The sequence below is a fragment of the Parasteatoda tepidariorum genome, chromosome 1 (genome assembly GCF_043381705.1).
Source record: "Parasteatoda tepidariorum isolate YZ-2023 chromosome 1, CAS_Ptep_4.0, whole genome shotgun sequence".
Classification (NCBI taxonomy): domain Eukaryota; kingdom Metazoa; phylum Arthropoda; class Arachnida; order Araneae; family Theridiidae; genus Parasteatoda; species Parasteatoda tepidariorum.
The window spans coordinates 99,449,380-99,471,084 of NC_092204.1; the positions used below are offsets into that span (position 1 = coordinate 99,449,380).

The 21,705-nt window shown below is 28.6% G+C and overlaps 1 protein-coding gene and 1 long non-coding RNA gene across 4 annotated transcripts in view; one reads left to right on the plus strand and one right to left on the minus strand.

Annotated features, from left to right (window-relative positions):
• LOC107436441 (uncharacterized) overlaps positions 1-5,558 on the plus strand; it is a 24,092-nt gene extending 18,534 nt beyond the window's left edge. The window contains exons 4-6 of one of the 2 annotated variants that reach the window (XM_016048172.3): positions 650-694; positions 1,445-1,489; positions 4,977-5,558. In XM_016048172.3, the coding sequence (XP_015903658.1) occupies positions 650-694; positions 1,445-1,489; positions 4,977-5,011 (125 nt within the window). In that variant the 3' untranslated portion in view covers positions 5,012-5,558. The remainder of the gene's footprint in view (positions 1-649; positions 695-1,444; positions 1,490-4,976) is intronic. The other variant, XM_043053121.2, reaches the window with a different exon arrangement.
• Positions 5,559-14,767: 9,209 nt separating this feature from the next.
• Positions 14,768-21,415, minus strand: LOC122271524 (uncharacterized). 2 transcript variants are annotated; one of them, XR_006226418.2, is made up of 4 exons: positions 21,344-21,415; positions 19,604-19,638; positions 18,213-18,257; positions 14,768-14,983 (listed from the first exon to the last, which is right to left on the minus strand). It is a non-coding gene; the product is annotated as an uncharacterized lncRNA (long non-coding RNA). The 2 variants fall into 2 exon arrangements; XR_011638136.1 differs by lacking the exon at positions 14,768-14,983 and having other exon boundaries at positions 17,997-18,257.
• Positions 21,416-21,705: the final 290 nt, after the last annotated feature.

Sequence of the window (21,705 nt, forward strand, 5' to 3'; positions counted from 1 at the left end):
GTTTGTAGAGTATATATATATATTATTTTATTAAAATGCTAAAAATAGTTCGGTGAAAAATTAAAAAGTGAAATAATGAAAATTTAAAAATAATTTCTTATGAAATAATCTTATGAAATAATTTTTTTAATAAAATAAAGATAAAGATAATTTTTAAGAAGATTAAAAGAGAAAAATATTTTTACAATTAACTGCTTTAAATCTGCTTTTCGACATATTTGTTAGCAACGGTTTTTCAGAACGATATGCAATTCTTGAAAATTGAACTTCAGACACAGCTACTTAATTAACATTTGTGTTGAAAGAAAGAATACGCTTCTGCAGTTATTTATCTCTATCATATAATGTTAAATGAACATCTTTATTATTACTGTTAATTTACTATGATCCTTTGGTTTGTTATAATGTTAAAAAAATTATTTTGCTTATTATGTTATTTTTTAAAATCTGTATAAATTTTAAGCTCTTTAAAATCTGTATGCTGAATATAAAGCTTCGGTTCTTATGAATACTCAATGGGAATGCTGAAATTTTAGTAAAACAAAAACACTGTATTAGTTGACTTCAATTTAGTACGTACTTTATATTTGTTTGAAATTTTCCAGTTTGGAGCGTTTTTTTTAAAATTCATAAATTACTTTCGTTTTAGGAATTATTTCCGAAAGAGGTGCAATTGAATCCTCTACAGCATCAGGTAAGAATAGTTATTACGTAGAAACCGATTGTGAAATAATTATTTTTCCAAATTGAACCTTCTTTTTTTACAATGAGTATTTTTTAAATTCTATCTTCTTTTCGATAGATATATACATTTATTTTATTTTATTAAAATCTTAAAAATAGTTCGTTAAAAAAAAAAAAAAAAAGAGAAATACTGAAGAATTAAAAGTATTTTCTTATGAAATAATCTTATAAAATTATTTTTTTTTTATAAAATAAAGATATTATAATTTTTAATAAAATTAAAAGCGAAAAATATTTTTACAACTAACTTTACTTTTTTAAATCAGCGTTTCGACATATTTGTTAGCAATGATTTTTCAGAATGATATGCAATTCATGAAAATTGAACTTCAGACGCAGCTACTTAATTAACACTTGTGTTGAAAAAAAGAATACGCTTCTTTAGTTATTTATCTCTATCATATAATGTTAAATGAACATTTTTATTATTACTGTTAATTTACTATGATCCTTTGGTTTGTTATATTGCTAAAAAAATTATTTTGCTTATTATCTTTTTATTTAAATTTGTATAAATTTTAAGCTATTTAATATCTGTACACCGATGGTAAAGCTTCGGCTTTTATGAATATTCTTTTTGATAATGCAGAAATTGTAATAAAAGAGAAGCATTGTTCTGGTTGGTTTTAATTACTGTATACTTTTGTGCAATTTTTTAGTTGGTTTTGAATGTTTCTTAAGTTCATAAATTATTTTTTAGGAGTGATTTCCGAGAGTCACTTAACTGGATCCCCTAAGAGATCAGGTAAAATTTATTATTACGTAGGAACCATTTTTGGAATAATTGTTTTTCCCAGTTAAACCTTTTTTTACAAATGAATATTCTTTTTAATTTTATCATTAAGTAGTTTCAAGTAAAAATTCTTATTGATATAGTTCTTTTAAAATTTCAATATTATTTTATTAAAGTCTTGGTGTTAGTAAAATAAAAATTAAATAGAAAAATACTATTAAATTTTTTTTTCTTCTTTTAAATTAAAAAAAAATCTTTTTCGTATAAAACAAAGATAAAAATAACTTTTAGAAAAATTTAAATAAAATATTTTTATATTTAACTGCTTAAACCATCGTTTCGACATATTTGTGAGCAGTTATCTTTAAGAACAATATGCAATCCTCAAAAATTGAGCTTCAGACATTGCCACTTTATTAACACATGTAGGGAAAAGGCGAATACGTTACACCAGATATATATCTATATTCTATAATGTTAAAATTACACACACATACGTTATGAATTTTAAATAAACAAAGATCGTTTCATTTATTATTTTGCTTATTTTCAAAATCTGTATAAATTTTAAGCTTCTCAAAATGTTTAAGATTTAATTCTCTAACTTTAAGAATTCTTTCAGCATTAAATGAATTTTTGTTTTAATGAATAAAAGTTTGACTAGTAATTTAATTTAATGTCATTTCATGCGAAAGATAGATACATAAGCATTTGAAAATTAAGAAAAAATACGATTAATTTCGACCTTGATGAGGCATTGTACACTTCGGAATATTTCTGAGGGTGAGTGACTTCCTGTTCATCATTTTCATTTGTGACTTTTATGTGAAACGTTGCAGGACTGCTTATTCTGCTAATTCTGATAATTTTATATAGGACAGTGGACGCCGACTCAGCGCTATCACTTTTACTACTGAAATAAGTTTCAACAAGTTACTCTAGAAAGTTCCATTTTTACAATATTACATTCTTCAATAACAACAAGTTCTTGATCATATTCTTCGTCATTTAACAATTTCATATTGTATCTAGTTGTTTCACATCATATTCATTTAAGGTATTACTCAAGCATCAATTTTTTTGTCTTAAGTTTAAATATTTCATCTGATAGTTCTTCTAGCCCTTATTCTTTTATCAAACTGTTGTACGTTTTTGTGAACGAAGTTCAGGTTCCCTTACCTTTTTTCATTAAAACCTTCATTTAAGGAGGTACGAAATCCTTACACTGATAAAAAATACTCTTTCGAAATATATTCTTACGCACCAAACTGAGTTAACAATCAAAAATCACGGTGTGTGTCACTAGAATGTTGAATATGCAAAGAAATTTTTTTCTTTCAATCCAAGTTACTTTAATTTACTAATTGAGAAAATCACAATTTCTAAATTAAAATAGAAAACTATAAATTCTCTACCTCTACATCTAAACACTTGCAATTTTTTTTTGCAGCAATTATAACATAATGAATACTAACTCTTCGTAATTTTGACTACCAAAACGTAACACCGTTCTCGAGTTATTAGCGAACATCCATACATTTGAAAATTATCTTACTACAGGGTTATTCATGATTTTTACGAGAAGTTATTCATATTTTTCAAGGGCATTCATATTTCACAAGGTTTCAAAAAATTTGATAGAAAAATAAATGCTGAAATGATTTCAATTCATGTCTGCATGCATATTATACATAAATACAGGTATGTAAATCATGCAGTAAATTTTTTTTCATGTCTTAGAGACTTTTCAGTTTACAGCAAATATTAATTGGTAAAAGCGATTTCATCAACTGATGACAGGAGTCATCAGTTGATGATGGCAGTTTTCTGATCGACAAATGCCGGATCGCAAAATTTTTCAGCGGTTACATCGTCAACTTCGCGAAACAGGTTCGTTCCACAGCACCAGACATGAAGCTGGTAGACGAAGAGCTATACGCAGTTCAAGCCTGGAAGAAAGCATATTGAACGTTGTGGCTGATAGACCCGAGTCAATTACAAGGTGTGTTGCTCTTCACGTAGGTGAGTCACCAGACCGTTTGTAGAGTGTTAAACGAAAATCGCTTACACCCCTTCCATTTTCAGCGAGTACCAGCTTTGTATCTGACAGACCATCCTCTCTACTTTAGCTTCTGCCAGTGGTTTGCGCAGCAATGTGTGCTGCAGCCCGACTTCATAGCTCATAGTCCTATTTACAGAGCACAATTCGCACTGGCATGGTGGACCAGTAGGACCTCTTGGCTACCCCGATCTCTCGATTGCTTTTTATCTGAGACATCTGACGAATCTTGTTTATGTGACTTGATTCAGATGAGGATCTTATTGCTCGAATATCCAAAGCTGCTGCACGTGTGCATGAAATACCTGGTATCTTTGAACGTGTACGCCAATCACACCATCGATCCTGTCAAGCATATATCGCTACTGATGGGCGCTAATTTGAACAGTTATTTTAAACATTACACATGTAAGCGACACTTTCAATAAACAATTTGTGTTTGCGTCTCACCTCGTCATTTTCACTAATACCTTCCTACACAATAAGTGATTGTTACAATATCCTGTACCTACGCTTAAAGTTGGTACCTTGAATTCGGGATCACCCTGTATATCTATTCACATCTGCTCTGACAATCAGTCTGCTCTTCTATCACTATCAAGGGGTAAATTCACATCTTCACTAGTGTGAGAGTTCTTCTCGGTCCTCTGTGGCCTTTCTTCTCGCAACAAGGTTTACTTGCATTGGGTGCGTGAACTTATTGGTATTCCTGGTAATGAGCTGGCTGATGAAGCATCACGGGCTTGCTCCAGTGTGATTTTCTAGGGCTTTGTGAAATCCTTCTGGGCATATATATTCAAGCTCAATGGCAAGATTCCCCTTGAGCAATAACGCAGCTTGGATGGCCAGAAAAAACTTAGCAGTTAATTCGTGTCTGCCTTAGAGTAAGTAAAAAAGAGCTTCTTTAGTTTAATGGGAACAGTTTGAGGAAGATCATTGACCTTCTCACTGGACACTGCACCCTCAGCAGACACCTATTCATTATGGGTATTGAATCTGATTAGCTTTTTGGTGGTTGTCATCCTGAAGAGGAGACTTCATAACATATAATTTGCGATTCTGCTCAAAGAATTGAGCATTTAGGGCAACATAGCATTAAGGCCTGGGAATTTCAAGATTTCATGTCAGGCGTTTGTTGAACTTTGTTTAAGCTATGAAGCTTTTTTGCTAATCATCATTTAGGGTCTGGATAAATTAGACCTATGATGGATGTGCCCTGCTCATCAGAGCTGCCCAACATCTAAGTCTAACTCTTAAAATATTGCGACTGTGAAACTGCGATATAAAAAAACGGTAATATTTACAGACTCTGAGGAACATTCCTTAGCTCATTCCAATAAAATAATAATTTTTCACCATTTCTGATGTCTGGGAATTAATTATTTTTACTATTATTCATATCATTTGTCTATGCCTCAAGAGCTTTGTTTGTTTTCATAGGGTGCTGCCCTGAATCAGATCTGAAGTGCTGGTAATGCAGCCGGAGTAAGTTTCGAATTATTTATAAAAACTGAAAATTGCACTCTGTTGTAAGTTAAGAAGAAACCATTATCCCTAAGGTATGAATTATGTTTGCATCTAAGTGCTCGCCAAATGGATGTCAAGCTTTCAACGTGAACGTATACAACATCGCAAATTTTTGAAATGAGATTGGAAAGCCTTCTTTTTGTTTGCTTTCCTGAATCGTGTGAAATGAGGAAAACAAAGCTTACATAATTAAAATTGTTTCGTGTCTGTAAATATACGTCTATACAAATATACGTCTTTCCGTTCATATTTAAAGAGACTAATGAACGAAAAATAAATATTGTTTCTTACAGACGATGTTCTACAGTGAAACAAAAATAAATTTTGCTGAGTTCGAAAATCTTGAAATGAATAATCGATATTTTATATTATCAAGCATCGTATATCAGTGATTATAAATAATTTTTGAAAAATTGGTTGTCAGTATTTTCTAAAAAAATTATTATAATGTATAAATACCATATCGATGACTATTAACGTATTTTTTGCTAAACAAATGCAGCCAATAGTGTTTTCATATCATGTAAGATTCTAATAAATGCATTTGTGTTAAGTATTACTTTTAGTGTTTAAAAAATCAGTTAGAGTAAGACTTGATAAAACTAATTCTCTTAATATATTTCTTAAATTATGAGGACACGGAAATTTTAAGATGAAAAATTTTTAAAAATTTTTGAAATGTTCTGAAACTTTTAAGTTATAAGTTCTTTTATTTAATGTTGAAACATATAAAAATTTAAGGACATATCTGATGCTAAACATTGAAAAATGTATAAAATATGCAGCAATGAAAGAATTCGAAAATCATCCCTCCCAAAAAATTTCATATTTTATTTACAGATGCATAAAAAATTTATAAATCAACCTGGGGATCGGTTTTCGTTTAATTTAAGCATGTTTGAAAAAAATAAATTACATTTTGTACTTGAAACATTATGCTGTTTAGAGCATTCAAACCAAAACAGAAAATCTTATAATTGAAAGGAAAATTATTTAAATTTGCAAGTGGAAAACCAACTATTAACGATCTGATTTCCAGTTATCAAGTTTAGGGGATTCAATGGCTCATGCGTTGGCACTGAGCTGTTTTATTAAAGTACTCGGAATCGAATCTTGGTTTCGACTTAAAGCTCACTGAAAGATTAGATTCAGATACAAGCTTCAGATACTAGCTCGTCTGAAAAGCAAAGATGGCTTGTGCACGATGATGACCAAATTACCGCAATCAGGAGGTCGCGATATTATGGAGTTTTTAAATACCATTCCTCCCTTCTGACATACAGCCGGCTGTTTGCGGAATTTTTTTTCTTGCTTTTCATCAAGACAGTTCTTGGCAATTCTTTTAATCCTCATATGAGGCTTAAACACGAAAATTAATAAAAATTGAGACTCGAGAACTAAAATAAAAAAATGGTAAGGAAGAAAATATTTTATGCAATCGGAAAAACTAAAAGGCAAATTAACGAAAAACTGGCAGTATATAATTGTTATAATATCTTTAAAAACAATAATTATTGATAATCATATCAATATCAATTTCTAAACACAACTTTCTTTACTTTTTAGCCAAAAATAGTTTTTGAAACCTTGATGTTTTATAATCTCCAGTATTCAATGACATTAACTTATTACGCTGCACTGTAAAGTAAAAATATTAGAATAAGTGTCTAATCTTATTAACCGTTTGGAGTTTAAAACTAAAAATGTTGTTTCTTCGTTATAACGTCGTAATTTTATGACATTGACTTACTACGCTACACTGTAAAATAAAATTATTTGACTCAGCGACTAATCTTATTAAGCGTTTGAAGTTTGAACCTAAAAAATTAGTTTCTTTATTATGAAGAAATTCTATGATATTACCTAATAACGCTAAACAGTAAGATAAACTAATTTGTATTGGTGTCTAAAACTACTAATTGCTTAGGAGTTTAAAGCTAAGAAAGTTGTTCTTTATTGTAACGTAATTCGATGACATTAATTTATTACGCTACACTGTAAGACAGTCTTATTTGAATCGGTGTCTAATCTTACCAACCGTTTAGAGTTTAAGACTTTAAAAAAAGTTGTTTCTTTATTATAAAGAAATTCTATGATATTATCTCAATACGCCACACTGTAAAAGAAACTAATTTGAATCGGTGTCTAACTTAATAATCGTTTAAGAGTTTAAAACTAAAATTATTTCTTCATCATAACGTAATTCTATGAAATTAACTTATTATGCTACACTGCAAGATAATATTATTTGAACCGGTGTTTAAACTTGTTAACCTATTTACACTTATTATTTTTGGTGCAATTTACATTAACATGGTGTAATAAATTACTGCTGAAAAGATTAATTAAATGATTTAGAACTTAAAAAAAAGCTTCATGTGCGAATTGTACTAAATACATCAGCCTGTTCGGTAAGCGAAAATGTTAAATTATGATTTTAAACTTACTGAATTTTTGCCCCAATATACCAGTAATTTTAAATGTTATTTTAAGAAAAATAAAATCCAAGTAAAATTGTTGATGATCACTAATAGATCTTAATATGAACTCATCAAGAAGTCAAATCACAAAATCCCACGAGACCTCCGCTCTATTTAAAAATCAAATTTGACTCAAAATAAACTTTAAATTTAATAAATCAAGTATTGATACAATACTTGTAACAGCGTGCAAAATGAAAAATGGCCCACCCTGACTAACTTTTGATCTAATGATCGGATCTTAACGTTCTGGGTTTCATTCTTCGTGGTTCGAGAGGGTTGCTACAGTTAAATTAACTAATATGATGGTACGAATAAAGTAAAATCATTTTATATTAAAATGGATGATGTTGGGTTGAGATATTTGCATAAGTACTTGTATTTGTATCTGGATATAGTCATATTAAAAATAGTTAAGAATGCTTTCATAATAAATAAATTAAGGCTGAAAATAGTATAAATTAGTAATAAAATTAAGGGGAACGTGATCGTTAACGAAAGTGGTAATACAATGCTATCGTGGGATAACAATAACCCAATAACTTCAAATGGTCACAAACTGTGAGGTTTGAGGAAATTGGATAAACTGTTCTCACCAAATTTTGAATAAAGGTAAAAACTAAAAATGAATCAAAATAAAAAATTAGTAGATAAATAAGATAATGATATGCTATATCCAGATACAAATTTAACCTTTAACTGAAAGATGATTTTTCCAATAAGAAAAACTAATAAATTCTTTCGTGCTCATAACAATAATTAAAAGTACTCACTACATACAGGAGAGATTGATGAGGAACAATCAATTGAAGATTCACAGATGAGTAACTGAATATATTTTTATTAATTATCTAAATCACGCATCCACACACAAAACAGATAATTGAACACGAATTTAGCGATATTATTTTTCACGAATGATAAGGGTTTTTTTTGCGGAGAAATTAGAAATCTCATAAAGGCTTGGAATCGAAGGTAAATTTAAAGAGCGATAAGAAAAATACAAAAATACTTATAAACATTAAAGATTTACGAATAAAATTTAAAGATATAAAAGGTTTGATATAAAGAATATTAAATTACTGAAATTTATAAAGATTTTACATTAATATTTTAACTAAACAAAAATGGGATGTAGGAAAAAGAATTAATTTTCTCAATACGGACTGAAGTACGCATCTCATGGAAAAAAAAAGTAACCAGTAAGAAGGAAGCACCAAAGGAGAATGTATAAAAAGTGTTTTGAAAATTCGTTAACTGGTGTAGGACCAGAAAAGTTACAGCCAATTACAATAAAGAGGAGGAGAGTTTGAAAAATAAAAGAAAAGAGATTGGTTAGGTTAGCCCCCCTAAAAAATAAAAGTAAAAGAAAGGGGGAAAATAGAGGGGTTGACTTCCCCCCACAGGAAGGACGATGACCATGATGAAGGTCAACCAAAAAGTTAAAATAAAAATAATTGCTATATTGAAAAAAAAAAGGAATAAAGTTTTAATAAAATTAAAGGATTAGATATAATTAAGAGTTAATTGTCACTTTACATTAAGTGTAAATGTGACAAGGGTGATGTCAAATATGCTAATTAATTAGTGCATGCATGCGATATAAGTGAATTGATTAATTAGAATATTTGAGGTCACTCACTCAAGCTGTTGAGAATGAATCCTTGAACTTGAAGATCTGATCTTTTAAAAGTTATTCGGGGAGGTCCTTTTATTTATTTTTTTTCTCCGCTCTGAACATTGGAAAAGGGGCCACAAGCGTATGCGCACAGAATTCTTTATAGTACATATAATTTATGTAAATAATTTCAACTTTCGTAGAAAAAACTGTTTTATGCTGAGAAAAAACTATCATTGAGCTTTGTGTGCACAGTAAACAAGGCACTTCCTCCATCCTGACATATACCTTAGAATTATACTAAAATCTATTAATGAACAAAAGTAATTTTGATTAGTATTCGTTTTTTAAAATAAAATTTAAAATGAAAGGTTTGATCGCTATAACAAATTTGCTGAATTCACTAATTCTATTCGCTGTTTTCACTAATCAACCAGGCTGATATATTATAGATAATTTGTACATGCATCACTTTGGGTATAAAACTGATCGCCAAATATATATTTACTCAACGAATATCTTCAGCTGCTTATGACAGTATATTATATTTACTGGCTCCAAAAAATTACAATTAAAAAATAGTTGATAAGTCTTAGAATGTTTTCATTCAGAGTCAGGATTTAAATAAGTTTATCTTAATATGGTCATATCGTAGAATATTACTTTATAATAAAGTAACAACTCGTTTGGTTTTAAACTCTTAACTTATAAAATAATCAAAATGAGAAGCGTAATAATAGTAGAAAAGAATAAAAAATATCAATATTACAGGTAACAGTCTTAAACTTAGGGATAAAAAATATATTGTTGTAAAACAGTACCTGAATGACTTTTATTAATGTTATGCTGATGAGAATAAACTGGATCCCCGGATGGAAAGGAAAACTGGATCCTACAATTGGATTTTACAGCCGATAAAAATATACCGACAACAACGGAGAAATCTGTCATACCAGTTAAATAAATTTATTGATCACCTGATCAAATGCTCTGACAACAGATTGAGACAACAGTATTTTTATTACATATAAATATATTGATTTTCTTAAGGAAACACATTGAATCAACGTAATACACAACTTCTGAGAGAATACCTTAAAAAAATAGTTCAGATTGGCTTTTAAATAAGGCATTTAATTTATTTACCGACAAAAAGGAAAATTGAACTTCAAAATAAAAAGAAGAATATATAGATATTTAATTATTTTATTTGAACATAGCTGTAAATAAAGATGAAAGTTTCATTTCCAAAAAAATTAATAATAATGAGCATAAATTGTTTTTCTGATTAAATATATTTCAATAAAACTTGAAAAAGTTATTACTCTTATTATAAGAAATTAGGCTATATTTAATAAACTTTCATTTCTTATTATTACATTAACTATTGCTGTTTGTTGCATATAATGTGAAAAATAAAATATTTAAAATGTATCACTGTAAATGTACTAGCATAAATGTACAGTTTTCACCAAAAAAAAAAAAAAAAATAACGGATTACCCTAAATAATTTTTTATCTAATGATCGGATCTTCACGTTCTGGAATTCAATCTTAAAGACTCGAAATTAATTTAAGAGGTGAAAATTTTGGAGGGCTCTCCTGGGAAAACTATTTGGACCATATTTTCCAGATTGCGGCTACCCCTTATATTTTGGGGGTCAGAGATCCGAATCCGTCAGAAAAAGGCATATTTATTCTAAAAAAAAAAAATTAAAAAAAAGAAGGAAAAAAACGTTTTTACGTCTGATTTCGTAACTAAAAATATTGTCTGCACTTATAATTGACTGGTTTGAGGTCACCTCCTTGAACTATTAAGATTGAGTCCTAGAACGTGAAGATCCGATCATTAGATCAAAAGTTATTCAGGTTTTTTTTCGCTCGAGCGGCGCACTGAACAGCTTTCCAAAGTTCGGACCCCTGAATGCTAAATTTACTTTTGACGTATTTGGCCATATCTCGATAACTTTTTAATCAAACTGAAAAATTTTAGTACACAATTATGAAATTCGTTTACCCAGAAGTGATTCTATACAAATAATAAATTTCAATAAATATTTATTATTATTTTATTTTTAATTTAACTTGAAGGTATAACATTTTTTACATAATTTTTACGTATTTAATTTTACAAGGCAAAATATAAAGTTTGAGCAAACTCGTTGAATAGTTCCGGAGAAATCAAATTTTAAAAAAGCTGTATTTTTAAAATTTATTTTCTCAGAAACTATCCGACCGATTTCACTTAATTTTTGTATTTTTTCATGCTAAGTTAGATAATTTTAAATGATGTTTAAAATTGTATACTTGACAATTCAAAACTTTTTCGGAGTTACTAAATAATAAAAAATAATAGATATTTACTGAAATTTATTTTTTCACGGAATCATCTTTGGAAAAGCAAATTTTATAACTTTGTGCAAAAATTTTTCAAAAGTTTCGAGATAAGCATGTAGAAGATAAAATTTACATTAAGGGTTATAAACTTTGAACTGTTTTCCTGAGAAACTATGGGGAGCATGTTACCCAGATTGCGTTTGACCCCTATATTTGGGGGTCAAAATTCGTCGAAAAATGGTATGTTCATTTAGAAAAAGTACGTTTTTGTGTCTGATTTCCCAGCTTAAAATAATATCTTCACTAATTAATTAACTTATTAAATGTCTCTCTCTTGAACCTTTAAGATTGAGTCCCAGAACGTGATGATCCGATCATTAGATCAGAAGTTATTTATAATGATCCTTTTTTTCCTCTTTATTTTGGTTCACTGTACATACTTAAGCACTTTACGCACTGTACGTATCTTATAAATTGCTATTTATTGTTCTAACCCCTATTGATTTCATGAATAAAATGTATTGAAAAAATAGTTCTGTTTCAGTATTTTTTTCAATATTTTACATTATTAAAAAAAATTGTAGACCTGCTATATGTCATATACATGGTTTTTAACGAAAGAAAGGTTAATTACTTTTTTTGTGTCTGATCAAAATATACACTCTTTTTTTTATTAGAAAATAGAAGGAAATAATTTAAGAATAGATATGGGATACGCATAACCACTAAGAAGCAAAAGTAATAACTCACCATACATTTTTAACCAAAAAGGAAATGGCTTTTTCCGATATACAGCACAACACTAAGAAGTTTTATTTTTTAATTTTTCAGACGAAAGTATAATATATGTATTGTTGTTATTTGATAAGGCCTTTGTTCAAACCATGTTGTTATTCTAACCCTTTAATATCAAGTATTTGACTCAACATAATTTATTCCATCATTTTTGCCCTGAAGTGGTAAGGTGATGAGTTCATGCAGGTTATTTGAAAGTTTGAAACAGTAAGAGATCGCGTCGGCGGACCTATTCTTCGTCTTAGAGGGCCTGTATACTGAATAAAACGTTTTTTCAAAACGAATAACTTACCATTTGAACGGTCTCAATGCGAATTCAATTCCTTAAAACTTATACAGTAAAAAAAGCATGTTTGATACGAAACTTTTATGCTCCATTTAGTACCATTTTTTGTTGTTGTATACAACGAAGTAATTTAAATAAATAATTTTATTAAATAAAGCAATCAGATTGCAATTTGAGAACAATAAGTCTAACGTATCTAAATATTTAGTCTTAAGCATTGTCTAAGCCTTAAGCGTAGATTGTTTGTGTATAAGTATGTCTAACAGAGTCCTGAATTTCGTTGTTACTCGTTTAAAATATAGTAACAGAATGTTTAAAATAGTTTACTACCATGTTTTTTTTGCTACATTTTATGTACGGAATGCCATATACAACTTTTTTCGCAAAAGTAAACATGGGAACGTTGCACAATAACTGCCTTAGAAATCCACACCTATATTTTGTTGTCTGTTACCATATCTATCGTTGTTAAAATCAAATCCTTGGAAATATACTTTTAAATATGTTCCTTTATAGTATATCTCAACATTATAAGTGATAAAAAATGTATTTTAACGTTCAGTTACAAGAATTTGCCAACCAACAAGCAATACTTATGTTACCTAAAAGACGGAAAAGAAATAAAAATAGTTGATTGTAGCCATAATAGAGTATTTTTTATTATTTAAATTACTTTAGAGAGTTTTTATTATTTAAATAGATGAATAATATCATCCAAACTGCCTTACTTTGATTTAAGAAAAATATCCTTGGACTAGAAATGTTAACTTTAAAAACTGCTTTCATATGTAAAAGCAGCAAACGGAATGCAATAAAAATTAGTTTGGAAAATTTTGTATGCTTGTGTAAATGAAAGAATTTCAGCTTTATGTTGTTAATAGCACGTAGAATTGGAGACAGCATTGCATTAACTGGCATCGCTATTACCATTTTTTCTCCATCCTTGACTTTGATGATGATCACGCATTCTCATACAACACATCACGCATTCTAACAAAGCTGCGTCCTCCTCCCTTAACTAGGAATCTTAAAAAGGCAGTTAAATAAATAAACGGAAAGCTGCCACTAACTTCGAAGTTTCTCCAGGAATAGGATAGAAAGTTTCCTCCTTTTCAGGGCCTCAAAACTTTTAAACATCGGTGGCTGCAGGTGACTTCCCAGCAAAAACAAATCTGTAGGTCCAGCTCCACAAAACTGCTGTTTTCCACCAGCTAAAACGACGGGTCTGTGCCGGCTCTAAGTTACTTTCAACTGTACTAAAGTGTATGGCTGGCCTCTTGTCGAGCGAACAATATTGGCTTACCAATGTCCAGTAGTACTTAACCCAGCATTTATTGTCTAAAATGCGCAGGGTGAGTGATTGCCCGACATTTTCTAGTAGAGGGTAATCAATGAATCAATAATTGAGGGCCAGTAATTTATATACCCCCCAGCAGCATCCCTTTAGTCTATTGAGATTTACGAGAGGTCATTGACCTAGTTACAGGAGTAATTAAAACCCACAAGTCTAATTTTTATTTAATTCAATTAGCTAACTAATTATCTAGCTATCTAATCCCTTTCTGACTAAATTATTAATATATGAACTAAGAAAATATTTTTAGGTAATTTTTTCATTTAAATTGCTTTATGCAAAGAAAAATATTTTCTACACAGTTCAACCCTTTAGTATCAAAGATTTGCCGTGTACAATCTATGTTTCCACTTATTAATACATTTTTAAACTAGGTAAACATACATAATAATTTTTTCTTTACACTGCTATTCCACCTAAAAGCAGAATAATAAAACTGCTGTCCAGAATTGAGAAAATTCTGTATCTCACAAGGAATTTTTCAAGTTTTAACTTGTAGTCAATATATATGTATATAATAACTTGTAGTCAGTATATATGTTTTAAAATAAAAGCTGTGTTCTTAAGGAATCTAGTGATACTATTGTACCATTTCCCTATACAGAAATAAATACAACCTACAGCCGATAATATTAAGAAGCTGTCTACAGATGATAATTTAGTGCGGTACTGATCATGAATTCATGTTCTGCTGATTATATTTAGCTGATTATATTTATCTGCTGATTATATTTAGTATATATACAAAAATGCACTAATGTAGTCACCTGGTTATCTCATGTAATGAATTGAATGTACCCTGAAATTAGTTAAATACATGATCAACATTGTTTCTTGCAAACATTTTATTATACAGAGACATATAAATACAAAGACATATCCTTAATCAATACAAATATTACACAAATTTCTATTTCTATTTAATTTTAAAAATAATAAAAACAACAGAGAAATAAATATCTTTGTCTACATAGAATCACTAGGAATAGCATAGAAGAGTTCTGATAAACTTCAATAAAACTGCAGCAAATGCTTGACATTTTTCAAAATCCTGAAAGAGAGGATATTAAAATAAAAATTATGCAAATCATGTATTTTAAGCAACATAAGTATTTTTGTGAAAATGAGCTTATAAAACTAAAATTTCTATCGAAAAGTTTTTGCTTTTATCATTTCATTGATAAATTTTGACTCATCATAATACATATTGTAACATCATGCAAACATACACCTGTCTTATAATTTAGAAAGATTTTGAACATAAAATTCCTTTCTGAATGAAATTATTGAATATTAACTCATGAACCCATTAAGATTGACACCTAGTACATGAAAATCTGACGGTTAAATGAAAAGTTATTCAGGGTGTTCACTTTTTTATTTTGTGCACACCTTTTCTCAGAAAATATTTAATTTTCAAAAACATGCAGATTTTCTTCTTTATTAATTTTATGATGCTCAATTTTATTGCTTTTAATATTTAAAACAAGTATGATATTCTAATGTAAATTATTGTTTCAAGGAAAGGTATAGAAAAAAAATTACTTATATAACTTACATGCACGAATTTATCAACTGTATTTCTTTTCGCTTTACTTTTAATATTAAATTTTTAATTGTATACCTTTGACAAATAAAATTCAAAATTTACAACATTTTTCATATTAAAATAGGCATCAAAGCAATAATATGTATTGAATTGATTCCAATTCAGTAATATATGAAAAAAGGTCGCTCAAAATTTGCTAGTTAAAAAGGCAGATGATTTTCCAATTCTGTAATAACTTTATAATTCAATAAATTCTTAAATTACTTTAATGGTGATGCTCCGTGAAATTAATGTTTTCCTTACATAAAAAACACAAGAACTAGATAAGAATAACGACAGATTTGACCAATGTCACGATTTCCGTAATGTTTTTATATAACTGGTTCAGATGTTTAATTAACACCGTAAATATTTAACAAAATGTGTACTATTATGTAATAAATAGCTGAATTCGATTCTTAACGACTGTAAAATTACCATCTTATACCTACTATTTTACATGCATATTTCAAAAAGCAGTTCTCACTCATTATCAAAATGAGAAAAATTTTTACACTACGAAAAAAAAATACATGCTAATAGAAAATCATTGTGCAAACTTAAAAAAAAAATAATTTGAAACTTGAAGGCTTTTTCTATAATTTAAACTAAATGTTATGAAAAAAAATATTTAAAGGTACATTTTTTAAAGAAAAATATTCATTTCAAAATTTTTTTAAAAATCTATTAATAAACTTATGGACACCAAAAAAACTTTTAAAAATTTAGCCAGTTGAGAAAAATCCTAACAAAGTAAATATTTGTAATGGTATCAGAATCAAACCTATTAACACGAATAATTTTAAAATTGCGTAATTATCATTTACACATTTAATTTTTTAAAAGAAATATTATCAGGCAGTGTCGTCAAAGGGCAGTGAGGACGGTTGGCCCTTCTCGAGGAGGTACACTGCATTTTCATTTGATACAGAAAAATTAGTTGTCATTTTCTGTAGATTAGTATAGAAGGTGTTGCACATTAACCACTTTCAATATATACTCTTCGAATTCTAGTAGAGAAACTTTGTAATAGGATACACACATTAAGGGTCACAAACGAAAAGAAAAAAAACCCTATTTAAATCTAATAAATAATTCAGAGGAAAACTGGACTGAAAATATTTAAACCTGCTTGATTGCCAGAGGACAGGAAAGTTAAAAAAGAATCTTTAAAAACTTCAACATTTCAACATGCAATTAAACTGGTTCTGATGTTTTTCATCTCGTTTAACTCATAAGGAAATCGTGAGATTTCTATAACATTTTTTGCTTCTGTCGCACTTAAATGTTAGTTTAGAGGTTCTTAATGTGTTTACATTTTAAACTTCTGTTTCAAGAAAAAATTTTGTTTTCAAAAAGGTATATTTTTGCCAAATTAAAATATTTTCTACTATTTAAGAATAGATAAATAAGTGAAATGTAGGTGTTATTAACATTATTTCTTAGTTACCATAAATTAAATTTGCTTACTCATTTTATAAAAAAACCTTTTAACTTTTACGGGGCATTTTACTTGCTTGGACTAAAAAATTGTTCTACCAAATAATGTCTTAGAAGGCATTCAATATTGTACAGGTTAGTTTTAAGATGCTTCAAATCAGTACTTTGTCGTTAATTTTTTTCTCTTTAACCTACATGTTTTTAAGCTATGTTAACAAGGTAGGTTTTTAAATATGATTGTGTTTTCACAATCAAAATCTTATTGTACTTAATAAAATTTAAAAAAATATTTTATATACATTAATAAATATAACACTGTTTTTCATTGAATAGGGAAGTGAACGATTAAAATGAAAATTAATAACCATTATTAAAATATAAAACTACATACAGTGACCTATCACTTCTGCTTAACCTCTTTTATGTGCCTTTTGCATATATACAAAGGTTTTCAAGGGTCCTTGATCATTATATAGGAAAATAATGATAATTATAATTCTTTACGCATCATTCAGAAAATAAATATTTCAATTCAACACACAATTTTCTTCAAAAGACAAAAATCTTGATTTTATTTTTTGTTTAAATAGAAGAAAATAATCACATTTTTTAGAAAAAGTTTTTAGATTAAAGATTAAAGCAAATAAACAATCTTCGTTACAGATAAAAAGAAATAAGTCGCTGGATCTAGTAATATATTTCATTTTTCATATAGGACATTTTTTTCCATGATATTGAATAAGGTGTCTTATCTATCACACCACCCACATTGAAACCACCATATATACCACCCATATGCTTTCAAAATTTATCATGCACAGTTTCTTTCCCACCACCAATTAAAACGTTAGTTTTTGGTCAAGGAATGTAAAGCTACAGCGATTACTATTATCCAGTATCAGCGAAAACAGAGATGACAAAATCGTTCTTCAAAATTACTAAAAAAAAAAAAAGTAGGAGATTCAGCCACTGTTCACGACTATTTGTAGTTTTATCCCGCTATTGAAACTTTTCTATCTAGCTTCTCTTATTTGTATGAACTTATTGTTTTTAAAATGTTAGGGATTTTTTCTCTTGGTCCCAAAGACTGAAGCATTACGAGAATTCACTGTATTTTATAAATGAATTTGCTGAATACATTAAAATGTCACTAATCCTTCTTTAAAATCATAAATCAAATAATACTTCTCAAAATATTAAATTATTTATGCGCATCGAAGATTCTGCAGATGATGAAAGTAATAAAACTTACAGAAATTCATGGTGGACTGGCACAGGTTTACCAACATTTGACGAACTAAAATGAAAAAAAGGGTCTTATTTTTATGCAAATATTACCTTTAGATATGCAGTAAAAATATTTTTCGGTAAACTTTTAGCAGAAATTTAAAAAGCATTACACAACGGACACCCAAAAAGATTAAATAAAAATTAGGATAATATTTTTTAGAAATTAGAATGAGAAAAATAACTTGTAGGCAAGGAAATTTTATTAACAGAATTGTCGACAATGAAACAACAAAATTTTCTAAGTTCGGCTCTGGGATCACAAAATATAAGGTTAGCGTAGAAAATCTTCCAAAGAGTTAATTGAAATTTATTTTTTTATTTCCACTAAAAGATTCTCGGCAAAAAATTATTGTAAATATAGCTTTTGTTGAATCTGAAGCTCTTCTTATCTGCATGAACTTAATGTTTTAAAAATCTTATACACTTTTTCTCTTGGTCCCTAAGACTGGTGCATAAGTGAGAATTCACTCTATTTTATAAATGAATTCGCTTAATACATTAAAATGTCCCTAATCCTTCTTTAAAATCATAATTCAAACAATAATAATTAAAATACTATTTCTCAAAATAATATTAAATTATTTATGCACATCAAAGATTCTGCAGATGATAAAAAAAAGTTAATTGATAAATCAGTTTAACTATTAATAAATCTAAAAATTTGTCTGTATCAGCGGAATTGGTTAGTCATAGTTGCTTTTCTTAATGTAATTTATTCAAAATAGAACAGTTTTACATAAAAGCTATTTTTTAAATTTAATTTATCTTGAAGAAAACTTTTCCAATTGATTATAATCAAATTTTTGTCGTTTCCATATGGTTCGCCCCCTATTACAATAATTTAAAACATGTTTGTTTAAACACTTACTATGCTGCGGTTAGATTGACTAGCAAACAACAACTCTTTTGCTCAAGCCAAAACAGATTATGTAAATAAAATAAGAAAATTATCAATAAAAAAAGCTGCTCGATTTTTTCGTTCAGCTGTGTTTCAAACTACTCGTAAATTTACATTTAAATTAGTGTTCAATGGAATCTAATATTAAAGCATATTGTGTCTAATAAACTAATAATTATATCAGCCTAGCACTTTTATACAAAACTCAATGTAAGGATTTGATATTTAGTTTAAGAAAAAAAATTCCTTTAAGTGGTAAGATGTAAGTTGTCAATGGAACAAGAGTCGAATTTGGAGCATTTCAGCTACTTGGAAGGTGAAGTTGATAAGCACAGAGACGCAGTACTTTACTCAGTTGGAAAATAGTAGAAATTTCAATTGCAAGTTACCAATGTTACAAACATGAAAGCGAATTAATTCAATAAATAATAAACACATTAAGTAATGAAACTTACAGAAATTCATGGAGGACTGGCACAGGTTTAAAAAGCTAAAAGAAAAAAAAAGGTCTTATTTTCATGTGAATATTAACTTGAGATATACAGTAAAAATATTTTTCGCTTAACTTTTAGCAAAAATTTAAAAAGCATTACACAACGGGCACCCAGAAAGTTTGAATGAAAATTAGAATAATATTTTTTAGAAATTAGAATGAGAGAAATAACTTGAAAGCCAGGAAATTTTCTTAACAGAATTGTGAACAATCAAAAGACAAAATTTTCTAAGTTCGGCTCTAGGATCACAAAATATAAGGTTAGCATTAAAAATCTTTCAAGGAGTTAATTCAAAAATTTTAATTTCCTCTAAACGATTCTCTGCAAAAAATTATTATAAATTTAGCTTTCAGTGATTCGGAAGCAGTTATAACTTGTTTTCTCAATAGGATACAAGTTAAATTTGAAGCACCTCGGCTGCTTCGAAAGTGGTCAAACATCCTTCTAAGAAGTTGTATTTGTCAATAAAATGGTATTGTACTCAGTCTATAGCGGTCAGGAAATGATTGTAATTGAAATTGTCAACAAGCACAGAGCTCCTGTAGATTTTAGTGCTCTAACTAGCCGAAAAGTAGAAATTTTGATCGCACGTTACCAATACGAGAGCGAGTTCATTAAATTAATAATAATAAACACAGTAGGTAATAAGAAAACTTATAGAAATTCATGGAGAACTGTCACCGGTTTTCTAACATTTTTAAAGCTAATAGAAAAAGAGTTGTTTGTTATTTTTATTGATTATTAATTTTATTTTCATATTGTATTGAACTTTTATATATTTTTGTAATCCCTATAAAAATCGTGCATATTTTTATGTAAATATTAACTTGAAATTCACAATAAAAACATTATTCATTTAACTTTTAACAAAAATTATGAAGTAACTTAACATTGATTTTAAAATATAAAAGAATTTTGTAATATTTCTTTTTGTGTAAATGGGGTTAGCCAATATACAATTAAGTATGAGCAACTGCATGCTAAAAAACTTTCCATAATCTACATTTTTTTAGGTTGTTTAATAATTCACAGCATGATTCTCCGTAATTATTTATATTAACATGTCCAAATAACTTATTCATCTTAATTTAAACTATTAAATATAAATTATTAGACCTTTACCTATTTTTACACTTGAATTTAGCTCAAAATTTCATTAAAATGAAATACATAATACAGAAAACATTTTCAATATTACTAAGCAATTAATTAACTAAAATCTAAATATTATTTAATATAATGAAATAAGTTTTAATGAAAATTCTTGATTATTATACAAACCTATTTTCTTAATATACTTAGATAAACCTGATTTATATTAACATATTATTATGAATTGTACTTAATATACAACATATTATGAATTGCACTTAAAGAGTCATCATACAACAGAATTCATATTTGTTTTTGGCGTGCTACTGCTCGATTGTCGCCAAAAATTTGGCGGCGATCTTGGTGTTGATAAAACATTTGTCTGTAGTTTTTCATTGAATTAATTTTACAATTTTTTATTTTTCTATCTTAGAAAGGTGTTAATTATGATGTATTAGTTGAATAAAGATGATAGCCCATCTAAAACAGCACTTCAAACCCGGTTCCTTGCAAACCGAAATCTGCACGTCGTAAACATATTTGAACAATAGTAAATCAATAATGATTAAAATAAAAACTTCAATGTAAAAGAAAAAAATAAAACCTTACCTTTTTTGAAAATTATAAGAATCTTTAAGACAAGATCAATGTCCGCAACTTGCGCTTTCCAACGAGCTACGTAATTCTTTTAGTAAACAATAACTTCACAGTTACAGTTACTCGCTCGAACGCTTCACTGGCGGCAGCAGACAACTTTAATTCGGTGGCCCATTGGGTAGATTCAGACTGACGCGATGGGGCTGTTTGTGAAGTACAGGCCCAACTCTTCCTACAATGTTGGCAAAAGTTCAAAGGGCGGCCCAGCAATCAACCCAGCTGACAGTAATTTGCACCGTCACTTTTCAATCAGTACTGTCAGTAATTTCGAAGATGGCCAGAATTTATGTCTTTGTTGGGTTAGCTTCAATAAA